At 44.1% G+C, this 20,283-nt stretch overlaps 2 protein-coding genes across 2 annotated transcripts; both read right to left on the bottom strand.

Annotated features, from left to right (window-relative positions):
* Positions 1–4: 4 nt before the first annotated feature.
* On the bottom strand, positions 5–6,193 carry trim16 (tripartite motif containing 16; the record flags this gene model as incomplete). The annotated part of the gene is made up of 3 exons (XM_065949964.1): positions 5,339–6,193; positions 1,392–1,487; positions 5–217 (listed from the first exon to the last, which is right to left on the bottom strand). Coding segments are annotated over exons 1-3 (1,044 nt in total), but the record flags the coding sequence as incomplete, so codon positions are not given.
* Positions 6,194–8,209: 2,016 nt separating this feature from the next.
* fads6 (fatty acid desaturase 6) lies at positions 8,210–20,002 on the bottom strand. The gene is made up of 6 exons (XM_020659396.3): positions 19,580–20,002; positions 16,779–16,945; positions 14,856–15,036; positions 14,494–14,681; positions 11,027–11,206; positions 8,210–9,519 (listed from the first exon to the last, which is right to left on the bottom strand). Exons 1-6 carry the CDS (start codon positions 19,866–19,868, stop codon positions 9,370–9,372), a joined length of 1,155 nt encoding a protein of 384 aa, XP_020515052.2. The 5' UTR covers positions 19,869–20,002; the 3' UTR covers positions 8,210–9,369.
* Between the last annotated feature and the right edge of the window lie 281 nt (positions 20,003–20,283).

Below are 20,283 nucleotides of genomic sequence, written 5' to 3'. Positions count from 1 at the left end.
CATTCTTGTTCTTGGAGAGCTTCTCCACCTGCGCCTGCGTCTTCTTCAGCTCCGTGCACCTCTGCTCCAGGTGGACCTTGATGCCCTCGGCTTGACTCAGCGCCTGCTTCTCCTCGCCCTCCAGGATCTCCGTCACCTCCCGCTTCGCCCTCTCCATCACCGCCTGCAGCTCCTCAAACTGGCTCTCGATCACAGCTCGAACCTCGGTCACTGAATTCTGAAAAAAACAAAAAACATTGAAGACTGATGTAACGGCGCTTCTTGGATGATGTTGATTATCCTCGGTTGTCTTGCCGTTAACTATAACACTAAACATACTTCATTAAATATATATATTCAAGTGTGGGTAAAGCATGGGGACAACTTCTGCTGTGTGTCTCGTACTTTTAATGTCCGTTCGTAACAAAACATGACATATCCAGACTGAACAACAACAACAGCGACACCTTACTTGTCTTAAAGCAATATCACTCCTCCAACCGTAACCATGGGTAACCTTAAAGGCTTAATTTGTGATTTTTCACACTTAAATATAAATCAAGTATATCCTCTGAAAATAACTCTGTGAGTCATGACTGTCTACAATGGGTGTAACACCCGAGTCCCACTGTCTGTGATGTTTTCAGAGTTTTCAGAGTCCTATCTTCAGTTTGTTTACATCGTTGGGACGGCCGGCTGACTCCTCCCCTCTCGTATAAAAGTTGTTTAATTGAGGGACTAGAGAAAAGAAGAATAACATACTGTACTCACTGCTTAACTGTGTTTCTAGATCACGCTCATTTCAGGTAAATTTACATGCAGTGTGAAGATACCAGCATAATAAAGATCGCTAGCATTAGCATGCTAACACAACAATGCAGCGCCAGTTGTTTTGGTTTCATGCTGGAGCTCAAGGGCGACACCTGCTGGATCAAAAAAATCACATATAAAGCCTTTAAAGGCAAAGTGCATCATAACAAACAGATACTCTTGTAAAGTACAAATTGTAAATATAAATGAAATTAGCCTTAAATCAAATAATGTATTTGATCTCAACCTGAGAAAAATAAAGATCTATAAAATAAAACTTCACAAAAATAAATCTCATCTCCATCTTACACTGATATCACATCGTGTGGAGCACAGCCTGACCGTTAACAGGTGGGAATGCGTCAGGTAACAGGATGATGCTACACAACAGTCATGACAGAGAGGGAATGCTTCATTGTGCCTCAGCACCACCCTCAAAAAACGTGGATTTCCTCCCACACCTCAGGGGAAACCTGTCCGGTTTGGGTGGCTCCTTACCTCACTGATCTCAGGCCAAAAATAGTCCAAGCCAACTCGTGTTTAATCAAATATTGCAACACTCATGTGACACACTCTAAGTGAGCTCATCATGTTGGGTTTACCTCAATAGAGACGGTGTTCAGTTGCAGTCTGTTGATGGCGTTCTCTGCTGCTGTCACCGTCTTCACCATCTCCGTCTGCTTCTCTTTGAGTTCTTTCTGCAAAGAGACCAGAAGAGAAACAGAATTCAGTCTCTGCACAGAAACCACAAAAACCATGACGTCAGGCTGAAAATATGCCAGAAACAAAATGGAAAAAAAACATGAAGCTTTCTGCTGATGTAAACATTAAAGGCCGTGTTGTTTCATTGTTTCCTCTGCTTTGTGCCAGGAGGTCACACATCCTTTTCTACACTTCAACAATGGAGGAGTTTTTTGGAAGCATCGGCTTGTTTTTCAAGAAGTTCAGAGTCTGAATTCCTCGGGCAGGTTCAGACGACTCCCGAGCCGTGAAGATTAGACCCAGAGGGGGAATGTTTCCTTATGCTTGAGACAGCGTCACAGGGGCGTCAAATCTGAGTTAAACATTTATCAACCTTGAATAACCTGCAGCTACCATGCAGGTTGTGTCGTTCAGAGAGGGGGCGGGCTCTCTAACCACTTACTGTACGCTTCATAGCAAAGATAAGTTGCAGAAATATGTAGACAAAAAGTTTGTTATTTCATTTTAAGTGTTATATACACAGGAATGTCAAGTTGAGGATAATATGTCATTGTAGGGGCGCCGGTGGTCTAGTGGTAGGGGTGCACGTCCCTTGTACAGAGGCTATAGTCCTTGAAGTGGGCGGTCCAGGTTCAAATCCCACCTTTCTTATAGCAATCTTATAATATGTCATTGTGAAATCAAATGACTGTTTCTCTGGTTTAAATAGACCCTGCATTACGATGGATGATGCAACATCCAAAATATTCAGAGCTCCCCCTGCTGGCTGGCTGCAGTATAGGTCATAAACCTCGCCTTGGGACACAGGTCAAACTTTAAACACGTCAAAGAAAAGTTTATGTTACTGACGAATAACAAAGTCGACTTCGACTGTATGCAGACGACACTGTGACTTCCTCTATCACACTCTAACCTCATTCATAAAGCATTTATTACTCTCTTCTTTAATGGGTCTTTATTTACGTCTTTCTCTGCCGTGTTGTGTGAAACAATAAAACTTTTAAGTATTAAGTCCCGCCCTATAACGATGCGAAAAGCTGATCATTGTTAAGGGGTTTGGGGTAGCACCTAGGGTGGCCTATTTCAGGAGTTCAATGGGCGCCACCCCTGGACACGCCCCCCTGTCTATATGACTTGATACTGTGTGAGTTTGACTGGTATCACATCGAAGTTTAAAAACCAGGTTCTGTGACAGCTCTGATAGCAGCTGACTGTCATGAGCCTGGATCTCAAGGTTGTTGGCTTGAAACAACATGTTGCACAACTGCTCGCTTGATTAGTTGAACATAAAGCCAAAAATAACAACCACTTAATAAGCCGTTTTTTGTCTCCATTCTTGTACTTTTGGATAATTCTAAAACAAGTTTGTGTCTTCATTGAGGATTATATAAAGACAGAGGATGTGTGTAATTTCTAACTGCACAGGAAATACAGTCGCTTCTTCATGACCGTCTTATTGTGCAGCTGCAGGAAATTTGTTTTTATCCAGATGGCTTAAAGAGTCTGTAGGGGATTCCAGGAAAAACCTGCAGGACTGAGGGAAGTGTTTCTAAAAGGCCTTCAGGTTATCTTTGAAGTTATCGTACAGAGAAAGCGTCTCTGACTGCTCGTACATGTGAGGTGTAAACTCAGTAAACAAGCTCCAGAATAAACAGAGGTGTGAGGTCCTTCAAGTGTAAATGTGGAGCCCGAGCTCTGAACAGGAAGTCATGTCACTCTATTGTCCTCCATGTTTTTTTTTTCTTGCTGCTCATGTCTGTCCTGTGGAGATGAAACCTCTTTGAAAGCTTGTGATTGTTGTAATGTTACTTTTATCCATATTTATTTAAAATTCATATCAAAAACATGACTTCCCTGTCTTGTTGAGTGTTCAAACACAACGAGAGGAACAAGTTATGTAGGCCGGGAAACGCGATCATGGGATATGAATGTGTTCACCAGCGTTCTCAAATAGCCGTGTTGACACTTCACTGTTTGCTTTGAGGCTCTAATGACCCTTGTCTCAGGTTTTCTTTTGCAACAACACTCTGCAAACAACAGGTGTCGGCTAAATGCTGCAGATCTTTTCAGGAATCTGGACAGGAATGCTCGACGTTGACGCTGAGGGGTCATAGGACTGTCAGAAAACGAGACGAATGACACCTTTAGATTGAGCTTCTCTCTCTTCTCTGTTTCAAAAGATCCCGACTGAGGATTGACTTTCCAGACTGACGGGAAGCAACACAATCCCGTTAATCACAGACAGAGACTGTGATTTGATGAGCCTTGGAGTGGATGATTAGTCAGAATGTTTGTCCTGATTGGATTAAAAAGTGATCAAAGCTGCATTGTGAGAACAACTGTGGTGCATTCAGACGACACTCATCAACCCCCCCCCCCCCCCGATGGGCCTTCAACCCCTCTATACTCAGCTCATCTTTTATGGATGAAAGCCGCAGTGTGGGTAAGATTTTAGGGATAATTATGGCGGTCATATTTCCAAAGTAATGGCACATTTTGTTCACAGAGCAGAACAGGGGAAGCTTGGTGTCCGATATCCAAACCACAAAGGAGGCTTTGAGTCATTAGAGATGTTTGTGGACTTCATGTTTAGATACCGCTACAACTCAAAGGAGACGTACTGACTGATTTAGAAAAAAGTTACATCTCGTTTGAAGACACAACGAGGACAAACAGCTCGCTGCATGGCCGACATCGTTAGTAATTACAAGCTATTTGATCCAATCTTGAAAAAATAAAGTTCATCAGGACTCGACCGGTGAAAGAATCAGATTTTTTTTTTAAAGTTTTTTTTTTTAACCTTTTTACATTTGTTGGATAGGAGAGCTGAAGAGAGAGACAGGACATGTGAGGAGGAGAGGGAGGAGGGGAGGACATGCAGCAAAGGTCAGAGGTCGGATTCTAACCCACGGCCGCTGCAAAAAGGACTACAGCCTCTGTACATGGGGTGACCACATAACCTCTATAGGCTATCCGGCGCCCCTGTAGTGAGATATTTTTGACTAGAAATCAGACAAATGCTCTCGCTAAGTTTGCAGTGAACTAAAAAAAGGAATACTAAAGATAATCAAATATATTTATTCAAGGTCTTAAGATGAGAAGATTTTGACTTTTTAGTGCTGCAGACCAAATTTAAAACCGAATGCTGTTGAATCCATCGTGATATAAAACAGAGACGAGCAGGGAACGCCTTCCTTTTTAAGAGCAGAGTGCATGTTTGACGTTTAGTTTGATGGACGATTGAGGCGAGTGTTTCCAAGCTTCAGGCCAAGAAACCCGAGGATTCAGAGTTACAGGAGGAATCTGATTTATTTTTTTAAAACTGTTTCAGAGCTTTTTTTTTTCCTTTGTGAATTCTGAATATTAGCAGAAATGGAGGCTTTTCCAAATGCTGCTTGGAGAAAATCTTTAATTTCAATGCACACAGTTTATTTTTGTTTTTTAGAAAGGTGTGAATGTATATTGTCTGTATCTTTGCCTATGTTTTGCATCTATTTTGTCCGTTTGATTTAATTGTAATTTTAATTTTAATTTGTTTTGTCCCTTTGTTTGTTTGTTCTTGCTTTAGTTGTCATGTCTATATATTCTTGTCTCATTTTGTTCACCTTATCACCAATAAAAAAAATAATAATAATAAAAAAAAGATATTGATGTCTTGATTTTAAGGGGACAAGAAGCTTAAAAGGTCAGAAAAAACGACTTATTGATGAGTTATTAATCCATCCTTAATTAAAAAATTTTTTAAATGCATATAAAGGTGTACCTATGATGTTTAAATGAATATAAAATGTGTTTGCTCTGGTAAAAGGAAAGTCAAACAGGACAGATAGTAAAAGGTTTCACTCGCCTCTATGCGTTGGCGAGCCTCCACCACGGTCACCGTGTTGTGGCCCCGGTGCTCCTCGCTCACACAGTCCTGACACACGCAGCACAAGTCGGCGCAGCAGAAGAGCTCCAGGGGCCACTTGTGGCTCTCGCACGTCCTCCTCTCGATGTCCCGGAGCGGCTCCACCAGCCGGTGGTTCTGAAACTTGGTGTTCTCCAGGTGAGGCCGGAGGTGGGCCTCGCAGTACGACACCAGGCAGGTGAGGCAGGACTTGAGGGCCCGGCGGGGGCTCTCGATGCACGAGTCGCACACCACATCGTCGGGGCCCAGCGGCTCTTCCTTCACCTCCTCTTCTTTCACCTCCTCCTTCACCTCCTCTTCTTTCACCTCCTCCTTCACCTCCTCTTCTTTCACCTCCTCCTTTGCTTCCTCTTTCTCCTCTTTCTTCACCTCCTCCTGTTCAGGCTTCTTGGGGTCCTCAGACTCCTTCAGGTCCTCCTGGATTTTGGTCTCCTCTGAGGTCTTGGAGTCGGGCTCCTCTTTGTGCTGGATGCCATTCTGTTTGGGAGCTTCCGGTTCAGACTTGACGGGGCTCTTCAGACACTCAGGACATCCTTTACTTTTGTCCCCGAGGCAGGAGGTGCAGACGGAGTGAGCGCAGGCTGCAGGTTTGTCTCCGCTCAGAGCCCCTGAACACACTGTGCACAGATTCTGTTTGGAGACCTGAGCGGACTCTTCAGGTGCTGGATCTGCCATGACTTATCTCAGGTTCTTCTCTCTCTTCTCTCTCTGTCAGTTCTCTTTATGTCGGCCTGCAGGCTCCTCCTCTCTCCTCTCTGCTCAGCTGTCTGAGCAGAACTGGCTGGGTGACTTCAGTCAGCCGGTTTAGTTCCTGGATCTGACTGAAGAGGCTGGATGGCCACACCTCGAGGATGTCAGTCAAAAGCTCATAGTTTCAGTCAGAATGTTACCCGCCCCTTCAGTGAAACCTCCCCCCTCCCCCCTCCTCCTCCTCCTCCCTCCCTGAAGGAAAAAGAAAACCACAGGGTGGGTCTCATTCTGTAAACCAGGAACAGAGATGTGTAGAGAGCTGCACTGTGTCTGAACATGAAGTGAAACTCGATGAGATGGTTCACAGATGTTTGATCTGTTCCTTCTGTTTTTCGGCCGATTAAACCACCACAAACTAAACCGAGGGAAATCTCTCCTGTTGGCTTTTGCTGTGTAAAGTAGAAAGTTCAGTAACAATGTAAACATGTTGAGTGAATCATCAAAGTCATGCAGGAAACTGAGAGCAGATGCTGCCACCAAGTGACCAGAGTCTGCAGCCAGAGTCAGGGTGTTTCAGTGAAAAATAAAAAAAGGTCTTTGCTGAAGAGAAGATTGAATAAGTGGTCTTACACCTGGTCTGATCACATGTGGACAGCTCTTGTGTAAGAGCGTTCACACTCTGCATTAACAATCAGCCTTTCTATAAGGAGCAGTCTGTAACTCTGACACCTAGTGTTTAAAATGGGTACTGCAGTCTAAATTATAAACATCATAGAGAGCTGTCTCCCCCCCCCCTCCTCTCTAGAGTGGATGTTCACTCAGGTCACCATGTGGTGGACTCTGAAGCTTCAGTGTTTATCCAGCTCTGCATGGGTCTGTAAACCTTTCTGTGTTCTAACCTCTCTCCATTTTTCAAAAGCATCTCCAATATTGATCCTAGTTTGAGCACGTTTCTGCTCGTGGAGCTTATTAGAAACATGCAGAGGCTTTTTAGGTCGGGTACAATCACTTCTATCTGAACCACTTCTCTTGACCGCTTCCATCGCTGCAACACCTGTTGACCTGATAACTGCTCTCATATCTGACAAACCGAGGGGCGTCCAAAACGGCCGTGGGGGTAGTCGTGGTGCTGGTGGCGGATATGTCAGAAAAAAAACATTTGTCTAGTCGCGGCCGTGGGGGGGGGGGTGTCTTAAAAACCGCCTACCTTCTCTGGTCCAAACAAATCCAGAGCATACAGGAGCAGAATCTAAAGTTAGAAGGAGGACATACTGGCTGCTGCATTGTTGTCAGAGAAGTCAGCACTTCAACATAGCATGTTTCAAATGCAACAGGCAGCTATTTCAGGTAAAAGAAACGCTGATAAACTCTGATTAGAAGAGTTAAGATTACATCATTTTATTAGTGAGAAGTTTCTCATGGGGGTTGAGTAAAAGAGTTGGATGATGACCATCATTAATTTACACCGAGGGTGGAATACGGGCAGATAACAGTCGGCTCATGAATACATCTCTGTTCTCTTTGTTTTTACCGAAGTGCCTTTTATCTGATCGAACATCCCCATGACAAAAGAATCCATATAGATGTAAACGAGCAACGGTTAGATCGAGCCGAGAACAACAAATCCACAGGAAGCTTGACTTCACTCTCTTTTAAGGACGCATTTAAACCCCTCTATTTCAGCCCTGCTCAGAACTGGCTGTTTCTGTGTCTGTACCTTTAAATATATAAATGAGCTGTGTCTGACCACGCCCCCTCTCTGGAAGGCCTTGGGTGTACTCGGTGCTTTCTCGCTCCATGTCCTATTGTTTACGGTGAGAAGGCAGACTCAGAGGGCAGAACAAACACCTAGCTGTGGGAGTGTCACCCACCTGGGGGAGGGACTACTGCCCTTTGTGATGTCATGAAGGGAAAATCTCCAAACGGCCTGTTTGAGCACACATTTTCTGAAAAGTAAAGCAGGCGAAAGACGGAGAGGATGGACTTTTCTCACCATTGGGGGGGTTTGTAGACGGACTACAGACACATGTTAGAGTTAGAGGAACATGGAGAAGAGTGTTTTTGTATTACATGTGACCTTTAAATATCGGACGATGTGACAATAAAAACAACAAAACAAAGTTAAAATCATTAAAAATGTATTATTTATTCAACAGATGAAACACACGCTGTGAATCCTCTACGTCTTAGTGTAACTACAGTGCAGTATAGACGAGTCTTTGAGCAGGTCGGACACAGACAAAATAATCATTTGCATCGAAACAACAGCGCCATCATCTGTCGCCATGGAAACAGGGGGCTATATCTCAGCGTTTTAATCCGGTTGCAGGTTTGATCTGCATGTTGAAGGTTGTTAAAAAGAGTTTTAAAAACATTGTCTACCAAGTTTAAAGCACGCTTCTCAACGTGATAAGATAAAAAAGATTCAGTTTAGATAAGTGCCAGAGGGGTGATTAGCCTAGCTTAGCATGAAGGCTATGAAGCAAGGAGAATTAAACCTTAGAACTGTTCTCTCCGAGGTTAGATATGAAGCTGCTATTCATGGTTAAGACATTTTATTTTACATTTAATGAAGCAGTTTATTGATTTCTGTCCTGTAATTTATAATAAAATTATAAAGAAAATAACAAAGAAATTACGCTTATTATACAAACAAACAGTGTTTTAAAGCATCAAAGAAATTGTAAACGTTTTAATTCAACACATTTTTTTTTACTGCAATTTGTCTGCTGTGTTTTGTTCCTGTAAAGTTTTACCGTAATAGACCTTTAGATGTCACCGCTGCAGAGATTGAATTCCTGATTTTTAATCCTCAACTTCCTCAAACATCTCAGGAAATATGAAATCTGATGATCAGACTCTCGTGTATCCAGTGATCGAGGAAAAGCAGACGATGAAAAGATAGTCTGTTTTTTGTTTTTTTAAACGGGGGGATTTGTCTCAAAATGTTCGAGCCATAACATTCAAATCCTCCGGGAGGGCAGCAGCGTGGAACAATCAGAGAAATTACCTCAATCAGAGACGAATGAATTCAGTTCTTAAAACTTTGAGAAATCGATGGTGAGGATGTGAATGAGCTCCTGATATCACACGACATTAAAGGTGTTGATGAGTCATTGATTAAAAACCTCCTCTCTCTCTCTCTCTCTCTCTCTCTCTCTCTCTCTCTCTCTCTGTGTGTGGAGGTTGATACACGTCAGCAGAAATGGACTTAAAGCAGAAGTTTGTGCTCTGGAGCAGCAGCAGTCTTTTAGTCTGAACAGTTTGTTTTTGTTCCTCCATCACTGCACGCCCACCAGCTCTGTGATGGGCGGAGCAAACACCATCAGCTCCTGGTACTTGTTGAAGAAAAGTTGAAGGCGGGACAGGTAGCGGTCCTCCTGGTAGGGGAGCTTCTTCTCAGTCAGATACTTTGACACGACCGGCTTCACCTGCACAGACACATGGTCACGTTTATAGGTTTATAAACTCAAACATGGTTTAGAACCCAAAAGGAAACCAGCCGTCAGCATGTTGTAAGCAGACTGTAAGAAAAGTGTGCAAAAGTGAGGCCAACTGTAATGTTTTAAACCTGCATTCTTTCTAATGGCCAGCAGGGGGCAATCAATTGTCTTAAAGTCTGTAAGAAATGAACTTACTTCCTCAGTAAACATTTCCCTGATAAGTCTGAAGTCATTTATCGCTCGTGTTTCTTTGCAGCTTCTGTCAGACGTGCAAAAATGTTTTATTTATGCCTCCAAGTCTGCAGTATAACCAGAGCAAGATATAAGGGTTTGCAAAACGGTATTCCAGAAACCAAGAGGTATTTTTTGTAGTCTTAAAACACTGACTCACTTGTTTCCTGGATCACATTTGATGCCCAAGTTAAAAATAAATAAATAAATAAATGTTTTTTAAGATTTATTTTTGGGGCGTTTTCATCACACATGAAATGAAGCCGCTTATAGAGTTTCTGTTTCTGTTCTACTCTGACTTTGAAACTGGAACACGTCCAATCAGACACATCACTGATTTAAAGGCAAAAACTGTCTTCAAAAAGCTGCTCGTCCTCCATCTTGGAGTGTCTTTTTCAGATCTTGCATCCCCTCTTGTCCGCCGGGGTGAACTTCTCAAATAATCAGATCATGAAGAGTTCAGGGGGCAGGCTGACGGAAAGTTTCTAAAGATTTTCAGGAGTGCATGTGAGGAAAACGACCTCAGTGACCTGACTTTTTCTGAAAACATTTCCCAAAGTTTCACTCCAACACATTATCAAGTGAAAATTAATGGAGTTAATGTATTAACTCAGGACCACGCCTAAAACCACGCCTCCAAATACCTGACAGCCTACTTACACCTGGTCACCTCACCACACCCCGTCTCAGATCCTTATACCCACCCTCCCTTCCCTCCTTCCTCATCCCTTCCCTCCTTCTTTATCCCTTCCCTCCTTCCTCATCCCTTCCATCCTTCCTCATCCCTTCCCTCCTTCCTCGTCCCTTCCCTCCTTCCTCATCCCTTCCCTCCTTCCTTATCCCTTCCCATCCTCTCCTCGCCTCTTCCTTGTCTCTCTCACTTCAGGTTCAGTCTGGGGCCGTATTCAGTTCGGGTGGATCCATACCCGAGACAGAACCCCCACTCTGAGTCTCTCGCTCGCTCGATCAACCTCCCAGACCGGCCTGAAAGACGACGGCCATCTCACACCTACACCCCTCTCATACACACACATCTGTCAATATATCTTCACTATCTTCATCTATCTTAATTCACATTAAATGTTGAAACTAATGCTGTTGTGGCTTGCTCCTTGCTAGTGAAGTTATCTTCCCAAAGCTTCCAGATGTTTCTCAGCATGAACTCTTTAACCTTCACAAATCCATTCCAGTGAAAAGCAGCAGACCCTCAGGTCCACCCGGCTGATCACTACTTCTACTGATCTGCATCCTGACGGTCTCTTACCTTCAGACACATGTTGTCAGACAGAAAGGGGAACAGGTGGTGCTCCACGTGGCAGTTGATCAGCGAGTGTCCGAAGATCCAGTCCAGCAGGAAGTTCCTCGGCAGGTTCAGGACCCCGTGCGTCATCTGGTAGACCCTCTTAGGGCGGCTGGTCGGGGAGAACATGGGGAGGCCGATGTGCTGCAGAGTGCACGCAGGGGTTTAAAAAAAAGTGTGGTTAAATATCTGCAGACGATCAGACGTTACAAAGACAGAAACGACACACACAGCGTGCACTTAGCCGTTAAAACGTACAACGAGAGCTCCGGGAATCAGACCGCTAAGTGGGTTTGGATTTGGATGTGATGTCACCTGTATGTGGTGACGCAGTGGATGCTGAGGGACAGGAAGTGAAGGCTCTCTGCTGTAATCAGGATCACTAATGTCATCTTGGTCATCATTACTTTCCAAGTCATTCATTTTATAAACTTTGAGAAAATATTGGCTCTGAGGTGTTTTATTTTTATTTTTATTTTTTTATCGTTGTGCACTCTGAGGTGACCGACATGTCCCGATCAAATCAGAATTGATCTAATGGCACAAAACTAAAGTGGGTTTGTAGATATGCTTTTCTTTTGCATTCATTTATTTTTATTTATTTTTAAAATATAACAACAAAAAACAAGCAACCCACAAACAAAACAGACCGAAACAAAAAGTGACACACACATCACCAATGACATAACCATGATTTACTTTCAGTTTTTGCAACCAAAATAGTGTTTCCATACATTACCCCTATTCATTACATATTGTGAAACATCCACTTCTACAGTGTTTGAACATAGATCTGTAACCTGAGTGTCTACTGTGGTCTGCATAAGTCTTACAACACAGAGAAAAATGCTCTGTTTCAAATGTGCTCTCCTTGTGATGTCACAGTGGGATTCTGGTAAAAAAAAAATCCCCTCCCCTCCCCTGGTATCTCCACCCCCAGACTAGAACAAAACTTTTGTGCAGGTCGGCCATTTTTATTCTCGTTACAGAGGAGTGATGTCTACGTGGAAAACTCAGGGGGCGGGGTCACTTCATTTAAAGAGACACACACCAAAACGGAGCGTTCTGAGAGAGCTGGTTTATACAGGGTCACAAACCTCCTCTGGTGCTTGATTCATGTTATATTTTGACCAAAGCACAGCACAGATGTTTCATTTAGACCACAGAGGGACTGTTTGAAAAGGTGGAGGAGGGGACTGTTGGAAAAGGTGGAGGAGGGGACTGTTTGAAAAGGTGGAGGAGGGGACTGTTTGAAAAGGTGGAGGAGGGGACTGTTTGAAAAGGTGGAGGAGGGGACTGTTTGAAAAGGTGGAGGAGGACTGTTTGAAAAGGTGGAGGAGGAGGACTGTTTGAAAAGGTGGAGGAGGGGGACTGTTTGAAAAGGTGGAGGAGGACTGTTTGAAAAGGTGGAGGAGGGAACTGTTTGAAAAGGTGGAGGAGGGGACTGTTTGAAAAGGTGGAGGAGGGGACTGTTTGAAAAGGTGGAGGAGGAGGACTGTTTGAAAAGGTGGAGGAGGGGACTGTTTGAAAAGGTGGAGGAGGGGACTGTTTGAAAAGGTGGAGGAGGAGGACTGTTTGAAAAGGTGGAGGAGGGGACTGTTAGAAAAGGTGGAGGAGGACTGTTAGAAAAGGTGGAGGAGGGGGCTGTTTGAAAAGGTGGAGGAGGAGGACTGTTTGAAAAGGTGGAGGAGGGGACTGTTTGAAAAGGTGGAGGAGGGGACTGTTTGAAAAGGTGGAGGAGGGAACTGTTTGAAAAGGTGGAGGAGGGAACTGTTTGAAAAGGTGGAGGAGGAGGACTGTTTGAAAAGGTGGAGGAGGGAACTGTTTGAAAAGGTGGAGGAGGGAACTGTTTGAAAAGGTGGAGGAGGAGGACTGTTTGAAAAGGTGGAGGAGGGGACTGTTTGAAAAGGTGGAGGAGGGAACTGTTTGAAAAGGTGGAGGAGGAGGACTGTTTGAAAAGGTGGAGGAGGGAACTGTTTGAAAAGGTGGAGGAGGACTGTTTGAAAAGGTGGAGGAGGGAACTGTTTGAAAAGGTGGAGGAGGGGGATGATATGTCCTCTTTAAAACATCGTTCCTCATCCAGAGTGTTTCAATGCAACACACATAATGTTCACTCCTCCATTGTTTTCTTTCTACTGATTGAAAACAAGCGAGGTCAGCAGAGAAACCCGCCAACAACAGCACCAACAACCACGAGGAGAGGTCCGACCCCCCCACAGAGAACAAACGCGCTCCCCTGTGAGACCATCGACCTCACACCCCGAACCTGTTTTAATAATCCACACATTGATCAGAACAATGCACAATGACCTGCCGGACTGCCGGATGTCATGCATGAATACTTCCAGTTTATCCCCTTTAGATCACTCGCTGCCGCCGTCCAGATCTGTGACAGCACAAAGCTGCATTCAGCCAGAGCTTCTGAGAAAGTAGAGAGAGCTGCTCTCATCATGACTCGGTAAGACGTTACATGAATGTGCGAGGTGGTCGATGTTTGTGTTTAAATTTAAATGTTTCATTCATGTTTAGTCTGTTCAGTAAAGTTTTCCATACTGCACATATGCAAACCATCTCACTGCAGCAGGACTAACTACCAGTCCTGAGGGGACAGGGTCTTCTCCATTGCCACTCCCCACCTCCTGGATCTCACTCCCAAAAAACCCTCATAGACCCCCCCCCCCCCCCCATTATTTGTTCTTTGTTTTGTTTTATTGATGGTTTTGGTTAATCTGTTCCCATTTTTTTGTTGTTTTGTCTAAAAACTTAATTTGTTTTAGCCAACAAGTCCAACATCATACACTGATTGACATTTTTATTTTTCTGTGAATAATGCACAAAAATATACAACGGAGGATTAGGGCCACGTTATTTTTTAATTTTTTTAATTTACAAGATTAAAGTCGTAAATTTAACTTTTATCTCGTAAATTAATGAGTTCAAGACCAGCCTGCGCGAAAATGATGAAAGCAGAACTCTTAAAGTCTTTTACTCTGCAGACAGTGGAGTAAATTTACGACTTTATTCTCGACTTTAATCTTGTAAATTTACGACTTTATTCTCATAAATGTACAATTTTAATTTATGACTTTCATCTAAAAAAAAAAAAAAAAAATGTTTTAAACTTCTTCCTATCCCCTTTGAACATGAACTATATTATTTGACTTATTTATTTGTTGCTATGGATCCTGAGGATCCATTTTGTTTTTTTTGTTTTGTTCTTTTCCTTTTTATTTTGTGTTTGTATTTTCTTAACATGTTCAATAAATTGACTAATAAAAAAAACTGAAATGAAGTGCTACATAAATCTTTATAAAAAAAAAATAATAATAATAAAATAAATAAATAAATCTTTATAAATCTTAAAGATTTATTAATACTATTATGATTATTCTCCTTCAGGCTGTAGGAGTGCTCAGGTGTGAGTTTCTCACCTGGAAAATGTTGACGTGTATGTACGGCACAGAGAACATGGCTCTGCAGACGAGCATGCAGAGCAGAGCGCTGACAGGTGACAGGAACCCGGAGACGTGGATCAGCAGCCAGTACTGGGAGTACAGGCCCAGTGTCACCATCAGGACGGTCCTGCAGATGAGCAGCGGAGAGTTTCCTCTGAGGTGAGCTGTGAGGCAGAGAATCAGATGCATGAGAATAAAGTCACACCTTGATGAGAGAGGTCGAGGTAACACAGGGAGGTAGGCAGCGAGTTTCTGCCTGTAATCACATCGAGGGCTGAAATATTTGAGTAAATATCCCGTCCCCTCTTTGGTTCCTGTGGGGGGGGGGGGGCGCTTACCGAGTGCAACGAGTGGAGTGATGACGGGCACGGCCAGAGGGGCTATGAACAGGTAGACAGAGCGAGGCAGGAACGGGACCTTCCACACGCTGGAGTCGCCCAGTCCAATGACGTTAGTGTGAGCGTGATGCATCTTAATGTGACCCTGAACGCCGGCCCGCGCCGAGAACGAGCCGCAGATCTGAGCCGGATATGAACACAAGGACACATGACACGAGGTGTTTATGAAGATACAAAAAACATAAATGAAAAAGATATCAAGCTGGAAAATGAATTCAACAAATTCATGAAGCGGCTCTTTCCACTTCTCTTGACCGCTTCCATCACTGCAACACCTGTTGACCTGATAACTGCTCTCATATCTGACAAACTGAGGGGCGTCCAAAACGGCCGTGTGGGGGTGTCGCCTTAAAAGCGCCTACCTTCTCTGGTCCAAACAAATCCAGAGCATTCAGAACCAGAATCTTAAGCTGAGAGTTCTTTACTTGCTGTGTGCTTTTATTTTGAAATAAAGTAAGGCCCTTCCTGTAGATGGAAGGTAAGGACATGAAGTTAAGCCCCGAAACAGGAAGTGGTTAGGGATCCCAAAGTGAGGTCAAACTGCTCAAAGGAACGGTAACAAAGGTCAATGTGTGATGTCATAAGGTCAATGTGTGATGTCATCAGGTGGATATTACTGTCTGAGAGTTTGTTGAAGTGAAATGAGACATTCAAAGATGCAGCAGTGTTCTTCTTTTACATCACTGAGACTACAGGGAGACACTGAGGACCACTATCTACGGAGAGCCTGAAGGGACAAAAATACCATGAGATTAATCAGGATTAACTCGTTAACAGATCTGCTTGATATGGCTCGTTATTCCTCCAGATTTTTAGTAACACAGCGTTATAATTGAGCTTTGCAACATAAGAGGTAGACGGCTGTTCTGTGAATATGTTACCGTTTGTTCCTTTAATAAAGTAAAGTTCAGCCTCAGGAGATGGAGTGTATGAGTCCTTGTTTACTTGAAGAGGACTGAACGTTCAGTAAACATCCGTACTGACGGGTTCACTGAATTGATTTTCAGCCGTGAAGTCAGAGGAGGTCATCACCACAGGTCCAATTTTAAGACTAGTAATGCTAAGTTAAATCCTGGTTGTATATATTCTCATTCTTAGTTTTGATATTTTTAGTGCTTATTTACTTTGTATTTAATATTATATTGTGTTTATTTGCTAATATTGTGTGTTTTACTCATATTGTGTGTTTGCACAACCTGCTGCTGTAACGCCACAATTTCCCAGTTTGGGATCAATAAAGTAATTCTATTCTATTCAATAAGAGACTGTGTTCAACCTTTATTTACACAGGGTGGGGTCAGCTGAGCGTGCCTAACCCAGCACCCCACACTCTGGTCCTTAACACCTGGACTCTAAAACATCGGTTTCAGGAATCGACCTGCTCTTAAATGTTAAATATTGAAACTTGAATCCTCCAAAGTTCCAAATGTGTGTCACCAATGTGACATATAACGTTACATATTGTGGTGTGTCGTACTTTAAACATGCTTGCGTAATAAAACACATTTTTACGAGCACTTTTCCATAACTCTGAGTCTGAGCCGGAGCTGTGGGAATATGAAACGCTGCTGTCGAAGAAATCTGGAGCGAGACATTTAAAGGAACAGTTACGAAAAAAGTGCTCGTTTACTTTTCCAGAGTTAGCTTAAAACACTTGTGTGTAGGTTCTATACAACGCTAGTTAGCTTAGCATGAAAATTTGAAAACAGATCGCCTATCTCACCCTAAAGTTCTGGACGTAGCCCGGCTAGCAGTTTCCCCCTGTTCCACGTCTTTATGCTAAGCTAACTAGCTTTGTATAGAACCTACACAGCTCCGGCTCAGACTCAGCATCCTGCATCCGTTTATTCCTGAACATCTCACCTCGATGAAGAAGACGGCCCAGAAGTTGCTCCAGGCCTGCGACTCGCTCAGCGCCCCGTGGCTGGCCAGATGTGTCCCCTTGATGGTGATGACGCCGTGAGCGACGCCCATCAGCAGCACGCCGGCTGAAAACCACAGCGGCTGAGAGGAGCCGAGCAGCAGGAAGGCTGAGGGACGGGACAGAACACACACACACACACACACACACACACACACACACACACACACACACACACACACACACACACGTCTGAACTCAATAAGATAACGTACTGAGGCCTTGAACACTCATATCAAACACAGAATCTGTCTTTACATAACTCAAACATTGACTCAGGAAGTGTTTTTACTCTCCTGGTTTGATTTCCTTTTCTTTTAAAGATACCCTTAGGACCAGGGGTGTGTCCAGACTTTTTTGGGGGGGCTGGGGTGGCCCACCTGGCTGACTGACCTATGCAGGGGTGGCCTGACGTTTTTGGGCAAACACACACACTAATGATGTGTACTTAGAAGTCACACAATTAGGCAACATTTAAATCTTCTTAGCTCGATTCTTTCAGGATGATGTCTGAGCAAAGTCACATTATGATGTGGTGATGAACCTGCTGGCTGTTTGTTTTGCTCGTTGGCTGTGTCTGTGTTTCAGGTGGATGTGGGTGTGGCTGGGTCATCATGGATTGGGAACACCTGAACCAGTATTCTCAGGCCGCACTTGACAGAGACTCTCCAAAGCTCCTCTTCTCTTTGTTGGATCTTCCACACAACACCTCCCTCCTCATACTTTCACTCATGCATACACCTTTACACAACTGATGTCCACACCTCAATGTTTATTAAAGGCTTTATATGTGATTTTTTGATCCAGCAGATGTCGCCCTTGAGCACCAGCATGAAACCAAAACAACTCACGCTGCTTTGTTGTGTTAGCATGCTAATGCTAGCGATCTTTATTATGCTGGTATCTTCACACTGCATGTAAATTTACCTGAAATGAGCGTGATCTAGAAACACAGTTAAGCAGTGAGTACAGTATGTTATTCTTCTTTTCTCTAGTCCCTCAATTAAACAACTTTTATACACGAGGGGAGGAGTCAGCCGGCCGTCCGGGCGATGTAAACAAACTGAAGATAGGACTCTGAAAACTCTGAAAACATCACAGACAGTGGGACTCGGGTGTTACACCCATTGTAGACAGTCATGACTCAGAGAGTTATTTTCAGAGGAGATACTTGATTTATATTTAAGTGTGAAAAATCACATATAAAGCCTTTAAATCTGTTCCTTATTGTGGTTGTAAATAAATGTACTCGGGTGTATTTCTCTGCAGCTTTAATACACGTCGTTCTCAGCAGCAGATGTTGTCAAAGATGTTGTTTTTGTGCCTTTTTGTTCTTTAACAGGATGAAGAATGAATGAACTTCCACTTGGAGTAGACGAGGATATTTACACAGTGTGGGAGCTATTAGTCATTTTAAATGTGTAAATAACAGAACTTCTTCTTTGTCTTACGGTAAGTTACTGTAATATTCAGGCTGACGGGATTACTCTGCTGCTTCATTCAAACTGAGGAGTCATGTTTTATGTTTAACGGTCCATAAAAGGCGACTTCACCGTTCTGTTAATCGTCTGCTGGTTGTGGAGGTATTTGACTCACACAGACCCACTGACCCACAGTAAGTGTGTGTGTGTGTGTGTGTGTGTGTGTGTGTGTGTGTGTGTGTGTGTGTGTGTGTGTGTGTGAGCAGTGGTGTTGACTTTCAGCCATGACAACATGCGGGACGATCAGGTGAACGACTGTCACTCGATCCTTCAGCAGCAGTGACTGTGCTGCTTTTGTGTCTGACAGCGTTTCATCACACGACGTGGGTTTGGGGGGGGGGGTTCCTTACATGATGACATCACCGTGTACTCATAACCTCCAATGTGAAGGGATCTCACACGATGCAGATGTGACATGACCTTGATATGACCTTGAATCTCATCCCTTCCTTCACTGCTCTGACAGCGTGGAGTAGATAACATGTTTCCTTCCTAACCCAATAAAACGGTGCTAATGTAGCCTACTGCACCTCGTATTTCAAGGCCGCCTATTTTGAGTTATGTCACAAGATCGGCGATATCAGTTGACCCCCCTCAGCCGGACTCTGGCACTCAATTCAAGAAGAGAAGAGAGTATTTCTGTATCTATGAAGTCGGGGATTCATTCAAGAAAAACTCACAAACTGAGCAGTTAAAAGAGGCTGAATGTGAAGGGAATAAACTGCTGCTGTAGTGGAACGTGTAACAACAGTAAAGCCTGAACCCCCAGGTGTCCTGTGGTGCCGCCTCAGAGCTGTCACCTCCAATGATCATGAGTGACACGAGTCACAAAAGATACTCGTCCTAATTGAGGTCAGGAGGTGACCAGCAGTGACCCAGTTAAGACGAGAATGAGGGGATACGGTGATAGAGTGTGAAACTGTCATGACAACGGAGCAGGACCGAGGGGGTGACAACGAGCCTGACAAACGAGCCCACTATCAGCTGACTAGACCTTCCTGGTTTTCAGATCAGAGCCTGTTCTCTGGTCTGGTAGAAATGGGGTGCACAGATGTTTTTGTTTCTTGTTTCTTTCTGCAGGTCCTGTGTTGGACTATGAAATAACTTAAATCTGTAGAGACTTATTAAAGAGTGCTACATACTTTTAGACTATATATCTGCATGAACTTTTCTCCCCCTCTTCAGTGACATTTACCACTTTTTAACCAATAAGAAGAAACATTAAATGTGTGAAGTTTTACATGGTGTGTGCAGAGTCTTACCGGGAGGCACACAGAGGAACGCTGCAGCCAGGATGCTGCAGTCGATGCCCTTCCTCTCCCACCAGCTGCTCTCCTTCACCGCCTTCTGCACCAACCGCGACAGCTCCATCATCAGGGACTCCTTCTCCACCTCTCCATTCTCCTTTACCTCTCCCCCTCTCCTCTTCTTTAATGTCTCCTCCATCCTCTCCTCCTTTCCTTCTTCCCTCCACTCCTCCGGTACAGTCTGCATGTCAAAGCTCCTGCCTGTGCTGCTGACCCGGGACGGCTCAAAACAAAAACTCACCATGCAGTCGGTGTTGAGTACACGCTGCACCCTGAGGGACAAAGTCTACAGGTCAAAGTTAGCATTGTCAGAGAGAGGCCCCGCCCCCTTTTCCTGCTGCTGCTTCAAGAGCCGTGTGGACCCTCCTCCTCCTCCTCCTCCTCCTGCTCTTCATCTCTCTTCTTACACCATTTCCTCCTTTCCCCCCCCCTCTCTGTCAGCTGACTCCCGATGTGATCCGGCAGCAGTGGAATTCACTTGTCCCACGCCCGGAAAACATGTAAGTCTGCCCCTGTGAAGTCACAGAACCCCCCCCAAACAAACGCTCACACACAAGCAGCACAGCTCCGTCTCTCTCCTCTCTGGTGTCTCATACATTCTGCATGTCGCTCACCCCGCTGTGTTTCTTTGTGTCAGCTCCCCTCCCCTCCCCTCCCCT

Source organism: Labrus bergylta, chromosome 21 (genome assembly GCF_963930695.1).
Source record: "Labrus bergylta chromosome 21, fLabBer1.1, whole genome shotgun sequence".
Lineage (NCBI taxonomy): Eukaryota > Metazoa > Chordata > Actinopteri > Labriformes > Labridae > Labrus > Labrus bergylta.
This window is presented reverse-complemented; position numbering and strand designations above follow the sequence as displayed.

Bases quoted from the DNA above. Each gene is read 5' to 3' on its own strand.
- fads6 (XM_020659396.3), bottom strand. From the start codon at position 19,868: ATGGTGAGTTTTTGTTTTGAGCCGTCCCGGGTCAGCAGCACAGGCAGG. The intron at 16,946-19,579 runs GTAAGACTCTGC...CCCGTCCCTCAG, and splicing joins GTTCCTCTGTGTGCCTCCCG to CCTTCCTGCTGCTCGGCTCC. The intron at 11,207-14,493 runs GTGAGAAACTCA...TGCACTCTGCAG, and splicing joins TACACGTCAACATTTTCCAG to CACATCGGCCTCCCCATGTT.